The 14,876-nt window shown below is 43.2% G+C and overlaps 1 protein-coding gene across 2 annotated transcripts in view; it reads right to left on the bottom strand.

Moving 5' to 3' along the window:
- The window catches only part of AVIL (advillin), a 97,004-nt gene that overhangs the window by 25,872 nt on the left and 56,256 nt on the right, over positions 1-14,876 (bottom strand). For both annotated transcript variants that reach the window (XM_040340859.1, XM_040340860.1), the window contains exons 3-9: positions 10,880-10,954; positions 10,332-10,528; positions 7,241-7,349; positions 3,558-3,668; positions 3,249-3,454; positions 1,119-1,197; positions 902-1,000 (exon numbers count right to left, since the gene is read on the bottom strand). In XM_040340859.1, coding sequence (XP_040196793.1) covers positions 902-1,000; positions 1,119-1,197; positions 3,249-3,454; positions 3,558-3,668; positions 7,241-7,349; positions 10,332-10,528; positions 10,880-10,954 — 876 coding nt within the window. The remainder of the gene's footprint in view (positions 1-901; positions 1,001-1,118; positions 1,198-3,248; positions 3,455-3,557; positions 3,669-7,240; positions 7,350-10,331; positions 10,529-10,879; positions 10,955-14,876) is intronic.

Genomic DNA, 14,876 nt, shown 5'->3' with positions numbered 1-14,876 from the left:
ACTGTGCTCATCAAATGCAGCCACTGTGGCCATCAAATGCTGCCACTGTGCCATTAAATGGCGCCACTGTGCCCCTCAAATGCTGCCAGTGTGCCTATTAAATGCTTCCAGTGTGCCTATCAAATGCTGCCTCTGTGCCATCAAATGTTGCCAGTGTGACCCTCTCCCCACCCGCTCGCCGTTTGCCCGTCACTTACCCTGTCTCGATGGGGCAGCTGGTAATGGCGATGAGCGGTTTCCTTTATGCGTCTCCCCCCATCCTCTTCTCCTGATAGGCATCCAATAGCGGCGCCTGTCATCTCAGCCAATCAGGTGATGGGTAACAGACCCGATATTCATTCGCTTTTCACACCTGGGTGAAACTGCGAGCGCCAAGCATGACGCTTGCAGTTCACCTATTTTGAAGCCTTTTAGAGCCTATGGCTCTAATCAGGTGCTTCAAAAATACCCCGCACCGCTGTAATTCAGGCACCCGGGGCCCAAAAATGGGGCGGGCACCTGAATAGGGGGTGGCAGTGGCAGCCATGGATAGATTCATGCAATGCATGAATCTATCCATTGGTCATAGAGGGGGTTGCTCCCGTGTGTGCCCTTATGGACGCACCGCCACTGACCTGGATCGAAGTGTGAAAGTCCTCAACGGTTAGATGGATTAATATCAACACATCATCCACACCAAATATTAATATGTCTAAAAATTGACATATATGTCTTGCCATTATATGTGGATATTTATGAAGTTAAAACAAGCTTCTCATCTTCAAGTATTTTAATGTCATGGGCATGCTAGGAAGACTTGCCCACAATTTACGGTAAATAATTACTACATATGGCCCACCTAAATAGAAATCCTGCTATTTCATAATTTAATGCTGAATGTAGGTATATTTTATATAGTTACCAAAGCTTTGGACATTGCAGTCTGCTTTTCAGCCTTTGTCGCTCCTTTCCCCTTCCAAACATATATTTTGATTCCTCCTTGATCTAAGATGTAACAGTCCTAGAAGGACAAATGAGATTGCAATGAGGAGAAGTAACCAATACGACTCCAGTTTATCACACAGCTATTATTTATGTACTCAGGCTAATTGATACTGTAGGTCTTCCCTCGGACTTACCTGATGATTTAACATGTCTTGAACTAATGGTCGTTTTGCTATCTCTGTCACCTCCATTTGCCCACTAGCATCTGAAACACTGATACAAAAGTGCAATTTAATTCTAGACTTCCAGAAAACTCTATGGCTATGTTTCAAGTGGTAAAGCTCATATCATGTGGAAAATAATACAGTAGTTTGGTGTTTAAAAACAAAACAAAAACAATTCTGTACATAATATACAAATATAATGACATGGCAGGTAATGAAAATTTGAAAAACTACAGAAATTCCTGATTAATTATCAGCTCTGAAAGTGTTGATTAGAGCTACCCCCATTCAGTCCTAAAGAGTGAACTTAAAGAGGAGTTCCACCTAAAAATGGAACTTCCGCTTAACCCACTCCTCGCCCCCTTACATGCCACATTTGGCATGTAATTTTTTTTGGGGGGGAGTGGGGGCTTCAGGAGAAGGGGACTTCCTGTCCCACTTCCTCCTTCCGCCGAAGGGCTGGAAAGGCGATTAGCTTAATCACCTTCTTGCAGCCCCTCCCTGTAGGCGAGCGCCTGTCCAATCGCTGCTTGCGCATGCGCAGTGCCGCTCGCGCATGCGCAGTGGGTGCCCAGCCGTGAAGCCAAAAGCTGTCACTGCCCACACTAGGAATGAAGATGCCGGCCGGCGGGGGGGGGCGAGGAGCGGAGCCCCGGCCGGCGCGTCGCTGAAGCCGTGGAGCAGGTAAGTGTCTGTTTATTAAAAGCCAGCAACTACACTTTTTGTAGCTGCTGACTTTTAATAAACTTAAAAAAAGGCTGGAACTCCCCTTTAAAAAGGAAGTAAACCCCGATGGGTTTTACTTCCTTTTTATTTCCCTGCAAAGGTAAAGCATAATGGGCTAATATGCATCGCAAAGTAGCCCATTATGTGGAGGAAGTGTCCATTCTTCACCCCTCTTCCTTTTGGGGCCGCAGACTTCGGCTCTGTAATTGGCAGGAGTCGTGTGATGTCACTCCAGCGCATGCGCACGGGGGCCACCAGTCACGACATGTGTACAACCACTTTAACCACTTCAGCCACGGAAGAATTTACCCCCTTCCTCACCAGAGCACTTTTTGCGATTTGGCACTGCGTCGTTTTGATGACAATTGCACGGTCGTGCGACGTTGCCCCCAAACATAATGTACTTCCTTTTTTTCCCACAAACAGAGCTTTCTTTTGGTGGTATTTGATCACCTCTGTGGTTTTAATTTTTTGCGCTATAAACAAAAAAAGAGCGACAATTTTGAAAAAAAAGCAATATTTTTTTAACTTTTTGCTATAATAAATATCCCCCATTTTTTTCCTCAGTTTAGGCAGATACGTTTTCTTCTACTTTTTTTTGGTTAAAAAAAATCGCAATAAGCGTTTTTTGATTGGTTTGCGCAAAAGTTATAGCGGCTACAAAATAGGGGATAGTTTTATGGCATTTTTATTATTATTTTTTATTTGTTTGTATAAATGGCGGCGATCAGAGATTTTTATAGTGACTGCGACATATTGGACACTTTTGACACTATTTTGGAACCATTGTCATTTATACAGCGATCGGCGCTATAAAAATGCACTGATTACTGTGCCAATGACACTGGCAGGGAAGGGGTTAAACACGGGGTCGATGAAGGGGTTAATTGTGTCCTAGGGAGTGATTCTAACTGTGTCCTAGGGAGTGATTCTGCCTCTCCCTGAGACGATCGCGGGCACCCGGAGGACATCGAGTCCGCGGGACCTGTGAGCACGCTCACGGAGCATGCCACGGGCAGGTGGGCACGAGCAATCACTATGGTGCGATTTAAAGGCAACGTACAGGTACGTTGCTTTGCGCAGCCGTGCCATTCTGCCAACGTATATCGGCGTGACCCGGTCGGCAAGTGGTTAAAGTGCCATTTTGCTTTTTTTTTGCAGGCTGACTGCCTGACATCCAAAGTGTGCTAGGAAAACTTGTGTTTGTTTGTGGTATATACAATTATTAAAATATGGATGGATTGGTGTCTTTTTTTAACCTCACCAACTACTATATGTAACTATGTAAAAATATAGCTATAGCCTTTGCTAGCCTTTAACCAGGAACACATAACACATCTATAGATCGGATGCACACACACACTTACTACTTACTGGTATAGCATGATGTTGGCTTTCTGTGTCTGATCAGCAATTTCATCAGCGGTCCCTGGTCCGATAGTTTGGGTCCTCTCTCCAAGTGTGTTGTATAGAAGTTTTAGTAACTCAGACGATGCTTGCTCATTATCTCCTTCAATCACCCCAATCTCCATCCGGCCTCCTCTTTCCCGATCACGTATGTCCTTCGCCAACAGCATACCCTAGCAAGAAAAAAAAAAAGCATAAGACTGACCATACCGGGACTTACTGAATTTTTGTTTATAACAGTATGTAAAAGACAATGGTTCTGGAAGCAGCAGCTACCTTCATTCTCTCTGCCTTATTGCTGTCAGGTCCATTCCATTGTACAATCACTCTCCCCAGGTCCAGTAAAAACACATCACCAAGGTTAAAACTGTTCCAGTTCAGCTCCACCTGTAAATAATATAGAATGTCATATAAAACAACAACTCAGAAATACATAAATTAGATGATACCATTTAAAACGCTATCAAATAATTCTATGTCTGCGCGTCCGTTTGTCTTCCATACAATACATTTCAGAAAAATACACATTAGTGTGCTTAGGACAAACCCTACATATTAGGAGCAAATCAGTAGATCTTTTTTTACATTATCAGTCAGTTTCATGCAACCGCACAGGAGGACTTTTGTACATTGTAAATAAGCATCTGGAATTTCATGTAACTATGGATCCTCCTGCTGGCACTACAAAGGCCTTATTCAACAAAGTGTTCTTATTTTTAAGTGCAGTAATCAACGATAACTATCAAAATCTATCCTATGTAGACATGTGCACAGCAACATTTTTTGTTTATTTCTGTTCGTTTATCGTGATTCGTAACGAGTCGTAATTTCGTAAGACGTTGGTTATCGTTTTCGTACTCTTTAGTATTTTCGTAACACTTTTTTTTCCGTCTCCGTTTTTTTCTGTTAGTTTATTTTTCGTTGAATCGAGATTAATATTTTCGTTATATTTTGTATTCTGCCGCGTTCGTATTTTTAAAATGATTTTATTCGTTCCTTCGTTTTTACGTTGGTTTAATTTTCGTTGTTTTGCTATCCGTATTTACATTATATTTTCCATCATGCCGTGTTCGTATTTTCATAAAAAATATATCTTCGTTGCTTTATGATCGTTCGTATTTTCGTGTCTAATTTCCTTTGATTGTAAAAACTTACTTTTGTAGATTTTATTGCATTCGTAATTCTGTTAGAATACATTTTACGTTTATTCGACACGCTACTCGTCGTAATTTTGTAATTCATACTTTACTGTGATTGACTTGACTGTCTTAGTTAGCACACACACCCTGTCTAGAATGAAGTCTGACGTAGAAGAAAACTAAAATATGTCAGATATTACAAATACAAATCTAGAAATTAGATGCACTGCAGTCTAACACAGAAAAAGACACAAGGAGCCAGGAGGTAATGAGAAAGAAGCTCATTGGGGGAAGGAACAAACCTCTTGAGAGGAAAGGGACAGCGCTCAGTGGCTATTGGTCAATGTCCAGAAATATTTCAGTACTAACGAAAGCTAATTTACATTATTTCGTATTTTCGTTGTTTTCATTTCCGTTTTCCGAAGATTCGTAATTTATTTTTCATTAGTTTTGATTTTAGTTTTTTATTCTTTGTTCGGCATTTCGGTTGTTTTCTTTTCGGTCTTCAAATATTAGTAAGTTTGCATTTTCGTTAATTTTGTTTTTCGTAGTTATTTTTTTTTTTGGGGTTCGGTATTTTCGTTGTTTCTATGTTTTCGTTTCTTTCTCCTTTCGTATCTTCGTTGTTTTCCATATTCGTTATTTTGAAAATATCGTTATTAATTGCGCTAAACCGTTCGTTCATTTGTATGTTAACGAATCAACTAAAATAACAAAAATTGACGGAAAACGTATTCGTAACTAAAAAAATTGCACATGTCTAATCCTATGCTGGTCCGACATTGGAAGAGTGAATTCTGGTTGATTTCTTTATGTTGCTGCACTTATTTAGGAATAAGGTTGAAAAAAGGCTAATAACTCTTTAAGTAATTGTGGTCCCCATGGTCTTTTACCAAATTGGTGAGAAAGGGGAAGCCTTCCATGTGACAGTGAGGCATTGGGGAAAGTGAAAAAAAAATAAAAAAAATTGCTAGCAAACTAAGGGCCCATTCAAATCTATGCATTGTGAGAACAATCATGTTTCTACAATGTACATTACATTATTTGACCTGAATAGCACCCCAAACTAAATCGACACCATCTGTGCAACGTTAAAAATGATGTGACTTCTGAGTGCCCTCATAGCAAGCTGTCATTGAGAGCCCAGCTGTTCAGCTGGTCCCCAATGACGCATGCAGCTCCACCCTACAGCCGCTCTGTATTGTAATGTCCAGTGATTGTAACGTAAAGTGATTGTAACAGCTAGTTTTTTTTTTTTATTAAATATCAAAATGTTATACTTACCTGCTCTGTTCAATGGTTTTGCACAGAGCAGATCCAAATCTTCTCTTCATGGGTTCCCCACAAGAGCTTTGGGCTTCACCTCCCTGCCAAGTGTCCCCTTAGCAAGCCGCTTACTATGGGTGCACTTCTGCATGCTCATAAGACACACAGAGTGGGGCTCAGCCCTGCCCCCCTACTCCCTCGTCACTGGCTCTAAATGCTGGCAGTGAGAGCCACTGGCTCCTGCTGCTGTATCTGAGCCAATGAGGAGCAAGATAGCTGAGAGGGCCTTGGATATTGTGTGCATCGTTGGTCTCAGATCGGGCCTGGGTATGTATTTAGGGGGGCTTGGGTGAGTTGCATGCAGAAGGTTCTTTACCTTACTGTTTAGAATGCCTTTACAACCACTTACGGAGGCTGTGGGAGCAGGGACACATATGGGACACATCATTCTCACCTAGACAAGAACGTCGGTGGAAGGCAAGGCCGATTGAAAAAAAATGGTATTTTAAACTTGTGGATTGGGGAGGGTTGAATGGAGAAGAGGACAATTTTTTATGCCTTGTAAAAGTCCGCCAGGAAAACCACAGGGAAAACCAGGAACCTGCTTGGTAGCTTTTTCCCCCTACACACGAACGGTTTTCCTGGCAGGAAAACTGCCATGAGAGCTTTGGTCGGGAAACCCAGCCATGTATATGCTCCACCGCAGGCTTTCCCCATAGAAAAACTGCCGGGAAAAAGACTGCCGGGAATCCGGCAGGAAAAAAGAGGACATGTTCTCATTTTTTCCTGTCGGAAAAACTGCCATGGAGCATACACACGGCCAGTTTTCCCGGCCAAAAGCTGTCATGGCAGTTTTCCCGACGGGAGAACTGGCCATGTGTAAGAGGCATTACAGTGACGGTCCAATTTGAGTTAGTTGGTACGTTTCCATTATTGTTCCAAATTACTTCTCCAAATAGCTTCTCTGCCTGTAAAACTGCAGCACTTCACAAGTGAGGCGCTTGCAACAGTTCTGTCAAAGCAACAGCAGATTCATATACATCAGTGGTTTCCAAACTGTGGCCCGGGAGCCAGATGTGGCCCTTTCCTTGCCTTTATCTGGCCCTCTGGGCCACTATTCCACCAACTGACACCAATGATGGAGCACCATTCCCCCTGGGGTGTGAGAAGGTGGAAGCGCTTACTCACCTGTAATCATTCCCCCTGGCACTATTCCTCCTATTAAAACCAATGATGGGGCACTGATGCTGGGTCATTTTCCACTCCTAATGGCCACGGTTTGGCCCCCCTAAAGCCTGAAGGACAGCCCCCTGCTTAGAAAGTTTGAAGACCCCTGATATACATCTTACTGACATGTACATGAATCTTTCACAAATTCTGCCATTCGTTGCACTAATACAAGACAGATTTCTAACCGGTATCCACAAAAGTCTTTATGACTTCCAGGGTCTACGTCCAGTTTTCACAATTTTATGCAAGACAATCATGCCACAGACATAACCAAGATGGACAGCTAATGGATTGCTGAATGCAGCTGTAGGTGCGGAGAATTACCTCGGTAGCTGTGACACTCCGTTTTCCCTTAACATGAAGAAGCCTCTTCACATCATATGTGTTCGTATCCACATGTTTCATACCAGATGCCACACCACCTTTCTTGTAACTGAAATAGTAAAGAACAACTCTAGATCCAGAAATTGTCTAAGAATGGTCAGATCACAAAGAATCACAGTGTACTAAACATTTTGGCCCGGATCCACAAAGAAGTTACGCTAGCGTATCTATTGATACGCCGCGTAACTTCTAGGATGCTCCGGTGTATCTTTTTTCTGTATTCAGAAAACAAGATACGCCAGAATTTTGCTAAGATACGACCAGCGTAAGTCGCCTACGGCGTCGTATCTTAACTGCATATTTACGCTGGCCGCTAGGGGCGTGTACGCTGATTTACGCCTAGAATATGTAAATCAGCTAGATACGCCAATTCCCGAACGTACGCCCAGCCATAGCAGTACAGATACGCCGTTTACTTTAGGCTTTTTCCGGCGTAACGTTACCCCTGCTTTATGAGGCGCAGCCAATGTTAAGTATGGACGTCGGGCCAGCGTCGTTTGCGTAAAAGGTTCGCGAATAGGGCTTTGGGTGAATTACGTTCAAGTCGAAAGCATTGACTATTTGCAACGTGATTTTGAGCATGCGCACTGGGATACCCCCACAGACGATGCATGCTACGTTTAAAAAAAACGTAATTTACGTGGGGTCAAGTAGAATTAACATAAAACACGCCCACATCTTTGTCATTTGAATTCCGCGCCCTTACGCCGACAGATTTACGCTACGCCGCTGTAACTTTAGAGGCAAGTGCTTTGTGAATACAGCACTTGCCTCTCAAAGTTGCAGCGGCGTAGCGTTACTACGATACGCTACGCCCATTTAAAATTACGCAGATCTACGTGGATCTGGCCCTTTATAATTAAAATCTGCACAGTGTGTTAGAAGCCCCCTTTAATCGAATATCTGATTATTAACAATACAAATATGTATGATTGTATGGACCTTAGGATCTATTGAATTATATTTTTATTTGTTCAATATTAAGGAAAGTAAAACAAACAGACATTAGAGAAGTCTATGTGAAAATACATATATTTTCTAAAAGCTATAAGGTCTTTACAGATGGTATTGATTGGGCATTTGCTCGTCCAACCCCTCCCTATTCAGAATTCAAACTTGAGAAAATTGTTTCTTATGCAATATTCCTAGTGAGATTTAAAGAGTCCATAAAGTATGTTCTTTCTACTGTAATATTTCTTGGTAAAGATATTAACGTAGGATTGAACATTACATTAGGTATACATATTTTGGTATATAAACTTTTTGGAAATCATATACAATATATAACTATCTATTCTATTAATAGATGACATTATTATATTATATTATTTCAATCAACTTGATTTCTCAACTACTTGTCGTCATATAGCTGCCATGAAGCTATGATTATGACATTTCATGTTACATAATCTTATCCTACAATCCGCTAGGTTATCTATTTTCATTTACATTTATAAGAGTTACTTTCCTGAATGATTACACCTTTTTCTATTATACTATTGCACATGTTCTGTTAATGGAATATCTATTTATATTATATCATTGTACATGCTCTGTTAATGGAATTTTGTTGATAATTATAAAATTCAATAAAATATTTGAAACACAATATATGACTATGTTTGTTACATTCCCTCCTCCACAAGCTCTTGGTCATTAGATTGAAGGAGGGCTCTCTCTTTACACATACACTTTATGTAAGTTGCCAGCGTGGCATTATAATGGAAGGGAAGAGGCCAGCAGCCTTTGTTGAAAGTTGAATTTCAACAGCAATACATTATTTTACTGAGAAGCCAACTGATACCTCACCATATGGGGATGGTGATTACTACAAGTAATACGTCGGTTCAAGGCGGATGATGGGGGCTTGTAATGTCCTCTGTGAGCTCCGGAACCACTCCTTTTCCCTATCACTTCCCTTTGTTTGGAATGAGCAAGGCACATTAGTTGCAGTCTTGTGCACTTCTCTATGCACACTATAAATTTCACAGACCATCCCAGGGGAAAGAAGGAGAGTGTGGCTACATTACTACATACACTCTCTAGCAGGAATCCAGGGCCAGATCCTCAAAAGGGATACGCCAGCGTATCTACTGATACGCCGTCGTATCCCTGTTTCTATCTTTGGAACTGATCCACAGAATCAGTTTCCAAGAGATAGACAGAAGATCCGGCAGGTGTAATAGTTTTACACTGCCGGATCTTAAGATGCAGTACCGCGACCGCCGCTGGGGGCATTCATCGTCGAAATTACGCGTCGGGTATGCTAATGAGGAGTTGCATCGATCCTCAAAGCTTTTTCGCGTTCGCTACGTCGCCGCTAAGTTAGTTTCCCGTCGCTTAGTTACACTTTTGTAAACCAGCCCTACTTTTACACAGCAGGCGTACTGCTGTGTAAAGTATGGCCGTCTTTCCCGCGTCAAATTTTTTTATTTTACGTCGATTGCGTAAGCCGTACGGGAATACGGAAATACGCTACGCGCCGCCCGATGAAAAAATGACGTCACGTCGCGCAAAGCACGTCGGGAAATTTGCGTCACAAGCATGCGCAGTACGTCCGGCGCGGGAGCGCGCCTAATTTAAATGGGACTCGCCCCATTAGATTAGGAACGCCTTGCGCCGGACGGATTTGAGTTACACCGCCGCAAATTTCCAGGTAAGTGTGTTGTGGATCGATACCTAACTTAGGAAATTTGGGGCAGTGTAACTTAAATCAGTTAAATTACGTTGCGCTGCGGGGCTGTGGATCTGGCCCCCAGATCCTAGCAGCAAAAAAAAAAAATTGAAAAAGATCTGAGAGCAATAGTAGGTACTAATATTGGTACTAAGGTACTGTTTTGATTAACAATACATACTTGAAAATAATTATTCTCTAAACCAGAATTTAATGTCACTTCACCCCTCCTGATACTCCTTTTTTTACCTAGGAGTGGAGAAGAAAAGTTGAGCAGAGCAGAGAGGGCTAAATTATTTTTACTGCACTTAAAAATATTTAATCAGTCCACCAAGGCTGGGTGCCAATTGTACTTACATGATGCCCTGCTTGAAGTACCCTTTAAAGGAGTCTGATTCATATCCCTGGACCTCCCGATGCTGCACAGGACCTCCTCCCAGGTGGTCATCCAGCTGGATGGTGTATATGGCCGCTGACCCCTGCTCATCTTGGGAAGAGTCATTACCAATCCAGTAGTGGATATCATAAAGCAGGTTGTTGCCAGATTTTTTTGTCTATAAATGCAAGAAAAACAAAATCAATGAATGTTTCCATTTCTTATGTTGAAATGCAAATTATTAATTTTTAAAATTAAATTGGGAAATATTGTCAGAAAACAAATGGCCTGCAGTTGCTTTAGGACAACATGCAGCTTTAGCCTTGCTTTTACCCAAGGTTGCGATCGCTGGCTAAGAGCTTTGTTGGCACTTTATAGTATTTGCTTACCTTGAGCCTCGCCTATTGTTTATATTGACTTCCTGTTCATTCGTGTATATAAAGATTATCATGCTTTTACCTTTCATCCATTATACAACAAGCCAAGGACAGTTCTGAATACAATTTGTGCTTAGCCTACAAACACTTACATACAGTAAGAGGTAGCAGTCTCCCTCATAGAAGTTCCCATGGGCTTTCGGTGGCACCACCACAAGGTCCATTTTCTACAAAATGTAATACAAAGAAAAATGTTTACTTTGACAGGATCTCTATATGTCTCAGTCTTTAGTGCTGTCATGATTTAAAGTTTGTGTTGAGCCAATTTTTTTTTTTCAGTTTTAAATAGAATAAGGAAGGGTTAAAAGAGAAGCGTGGGTTTACAAATAAAAACCCCTTATAGTCACCTAGGTGGATGCAGCATTGATCTGGTTGTGGACATGGGCGTCCGCTCCATAGGGCAAGGGAGGGCGCTTTCCTCCCCCTAGAAATCAGTGCCATGATCCTTGGTGAGAAAAACAGCGGGCAGGAAGCAAGGCGACGGCACAGCGAATCCAATTAGAGACGCTGTCTCTCTCTTCTAGCTCCAGCTGACAGAGAGGGGGAGGGGGTTGTTATTTCCTTGGGGGGCCCCATTTTTTATGATATTGTTATTCAAAGTTGCTAGTTGCTTGATAATTGCATCAGGTTTCTCAAACCTTTGCAAGCCTGCGCTTTATGTGATAATGACTAAGCCCCTCCCATTCATGACATTGTCAAAAAGGGACCGAGCATGGATGACCTTAAATTGATGCCCCCCCCCCTGAAAACAGTTCAGCGGACGCCCATGGTTGTGGATCTGTCCCCTTCTGCCTCTGCACTGACAAGTGCGAGAATAAACTGCTGATCACTCAGTTCTCCCCTCCTCTATGAGCAGAGAGCTGGCACCTGTCAGTCACGGCTCTCTGCTCTGTCCCTCCAGCACCCAGTGGAGCCCTGGGCTGGGGAGGGAAGGGAGTGTGTGGACCAGTCTATCAGCAGCACAGCTGAGAGGCTGAGCCAGCTACCGTTCCAAGCATCTGGGTGGAACCTGACTGAAAATTCAGGATCTTTCCCCAGCCTTGACCAACTGAGTGACGTCAGCTGACAGTGGCTGTAAATAGGTCACAGGAGAGCAGAATGAACTGCACTTTTGTGATTCATAAGAGAAGTATAGCCAAAAATAGATTTGGGCAAAACTCTCCTTAAACAACCCCAGAAGGTTACTTTTTGCTGTCTGTTTCCCTACAGGGAGATTCTACTTCACTTCCTGTCTTGGAAACACAACAGGAAATGCAAGAACATCTCTCCAAAGTAAACAAAATTCCAGTCCTAGAGACTATTCACTGGAAATAGTGTACCCAATTGGGGGTTTTCTTTATCTCTTCTGGCGACTCAAAGTTTGGATTTCACTTTCTTAATGGGGTTGTAAAGGTAAAAAATGTTTTCCCCTAAATAGCTTCCTTTACCTTAGTGCAGTCCTCCTTCACTTACCTCATCCTTCAATTTTGCTTTTTATTGTCCTTATTTCTTCTGAGAAATCCTCACTTTCAGTTCTTCTGTCTGTAACTCCACACAGTAATGCGAGGCTTTCTCCCTGGTGTGGAATGTCGTGCTCGCCCCCTCCCTTGAGGGGGCGAGCAGGAGAGTCAGCACGCCCTCTACGTTGCAGATAGAAAAAGGAGCTGTGTGTTAGTGGGCGTCCTGACTCTCCTGCTCGCCCCTTCCCCCTCAAGGGAGGGGGTGAGCACGACACCCCACACCAGGGAGAAAGCCTTGCATTACTGTGTGGAGTTACAGACAGAAGAACAGGAAGTGAGAATTTCTCAGAAGAAATAAGGACATTTAAAAGCAAAATCGAAGGATGAGGTAAGTAAAGGAGGATTGTACTAAGGTAAAGGAAGCTATTTAGGGGAATTTTTTTTTACCTTTACAACCCCTTTAATGACTATGGCCACCATGAGAAATAGAAAGAGTGACTATCCCCAGCAGAATACAGACAGCAATAATGGAATGGAATGGAATGGACCGAGGTTCAGTTGCATCGGTCCAAACCGACCGTGTGTATAGCCCATCGGTCTGTTGTCCTTCGGTCCAAAATTTTAAAACATGCTTTAAAATCGAACCGATGGACCGCTGCCTGATCGGTCCAAACCGATGGTTAGTACAGAAAGCATTGGTTCAAAACCCGCGCATGCTCAGAATCAAGTCGACGCATGCTTGAAGCATTGAATTTTGTTTTATTCAGCACGTTGTGTGTTTGACGTTACCGCGTTCTGACCCGATCGGTTTTTGGAACGATGGTGTGTACGCACATCAGACCATCAGGCCACTTCAGCGGTGAACCAATGGAAATGGCCCGTCGGACCATTCTCATCGGTTTAAAACGACCGTGTGTACGCGGCCTAACCCTTTCCTGCTCTACAAAAAAAAAAAGTACGTTGACTTTATATACACTTTGATGTTTGACTGATCGGGCTGAGAGAGAATCTAAGGAAGCACACAAGAGTTCAGAATTTTGGCACAGGGACATAAAGAAAAAAAATGTGGTCATTACAAGTAATACCGCGTACACACGATCGAAATTTCCATCAGAAAAACCTTGGATGGACGGAATTTCGCTCAAACTTGTCTTGCATACACACGGTCACACAAATCCAGTCAGAAAATTCCCGACCGTGTAGAACTTGGTGACGTACAACACAACGAGCCGAGATCAATGAAGTTCAATAGGCAGTTCGGCTCTTTTGCTTGATTCTGAGCATGCGTGTCTTTTTACGTGTCGGAATTGCATACAGACGATCGGAATTTCCAATGGGAACTTTTCCCGTCTGAAAATTTGAGAACCAGCTCTCAAATTTTTCTTGCCGGAAATTCTGACAGAAAACTTCTGATGGAGCTGACACACGGTCGGAATTTCTGACCAAAAGCTCACATCTTACTTTTCTTGTCGGAATTTCTGATTGTGTGTACGCGGCATAAGAGTACAGTAGTCATGCAGCATGTGGAATACTAGAGAGGGGCTATGGCTTTTTGATGGTTGTTCATTTTAACTTGTTAAAAGGGCTTACCTATGATATCATTCTAACATCAGTTTGCATACCTTGTATTATTGCAGGGTAATTTACAAGGGATACCCAAAGAAGGTGTATTTCTCCCAAAACAACAATATTGTGATGGTTACCAGGCTCCTCTGCACCTCTGGTGCCTAAGTGGTTGTCCTAAGGGGCATGGGGACATATACACATAGCCCATATACTCACTGGTATGCCAGCCTGCATACTACCTGGTATTCTGTACTGATATAAATAAAGGCATTGGAGCATGTCCATTTTTTGTACAGGTACCAGTTTCAGCACTATGGAGAGCTCCATAGGCACATTTATTGGGCTAAACCAGGGGTGCCCAACCTTTTGAAGAGCGAGGGCCACTTAAGCAACTTGGTAACCAGTCGAGGGCCACAATGAGCGGAGCGGGCGGATGACAGGTCACGGCTACTCTATAGGCCCTCCGATCCGCCCAGATGGAAGGTGGAAGGAGAAAATTCCCTGCTGTTTTTCGGATTTGAAGTAGGCCGGCGTAAACAGACATCTGTCGCTCTATAGAGGTGGATTGAGGGTCCCATTTGGTCGGGCTGATCGTGTGAAAAGGTCCTAAGGCTGCTTTCACATTGATGCGCTGTGGTTTACCCACACCACAGGTGCAGCGTAGTGCACCTGTGTCTATTGTGTGGGTTAGCTGAACTTTGCCATAGACTCCACCTGTGGCAAAAGCTGACGCTGCAGAGGAAGCATCGGTTTGGGGGGATCTGCTCCGCAGCCGCTTTCTTCCTCTACCACCAGCTTTATTCACAACACTGATGCTTTGGTATGGCGGGTCGCAACCTGCGATCTGGGCTTGCCAACCCACCATTCCAGAGCAGGAGGTTGTGGGCCACATCAGAGGGCTCCGCAGGCCACATCAAAGGGCTCCGCAGGCCACATCAGAGGGCTCCGCGGGCCATATGTGGCCCCCGGGCCACTGGTTGGCCACCCCTGGGCTAAACATTCACCAGTGGTACATTACCTGAACTGAAAAAGCATAAGATAAATGTCAGTAGAAATTAGGAGATTCCAGCAATAGTACCTACAT

The sequence above is a fragment of the Rana temporaria genome, chromosome 2 (assembly GCF_905171775.1).
Source record: "Rana temporaria chromosome 2, aRanTem1.1, whole genome shotgun sequence".
Lineage (NCBI taxonomy): Eukaryota > Metazoa > Chordata > Amphibia > Anura > Ranidae > Rana > Rana temporaria.
The sequence above is the reverse complement of the archived record's forward strand: the minus strand, read 5'-3'. Positions and strand labels throughout refer to the sequence as shown.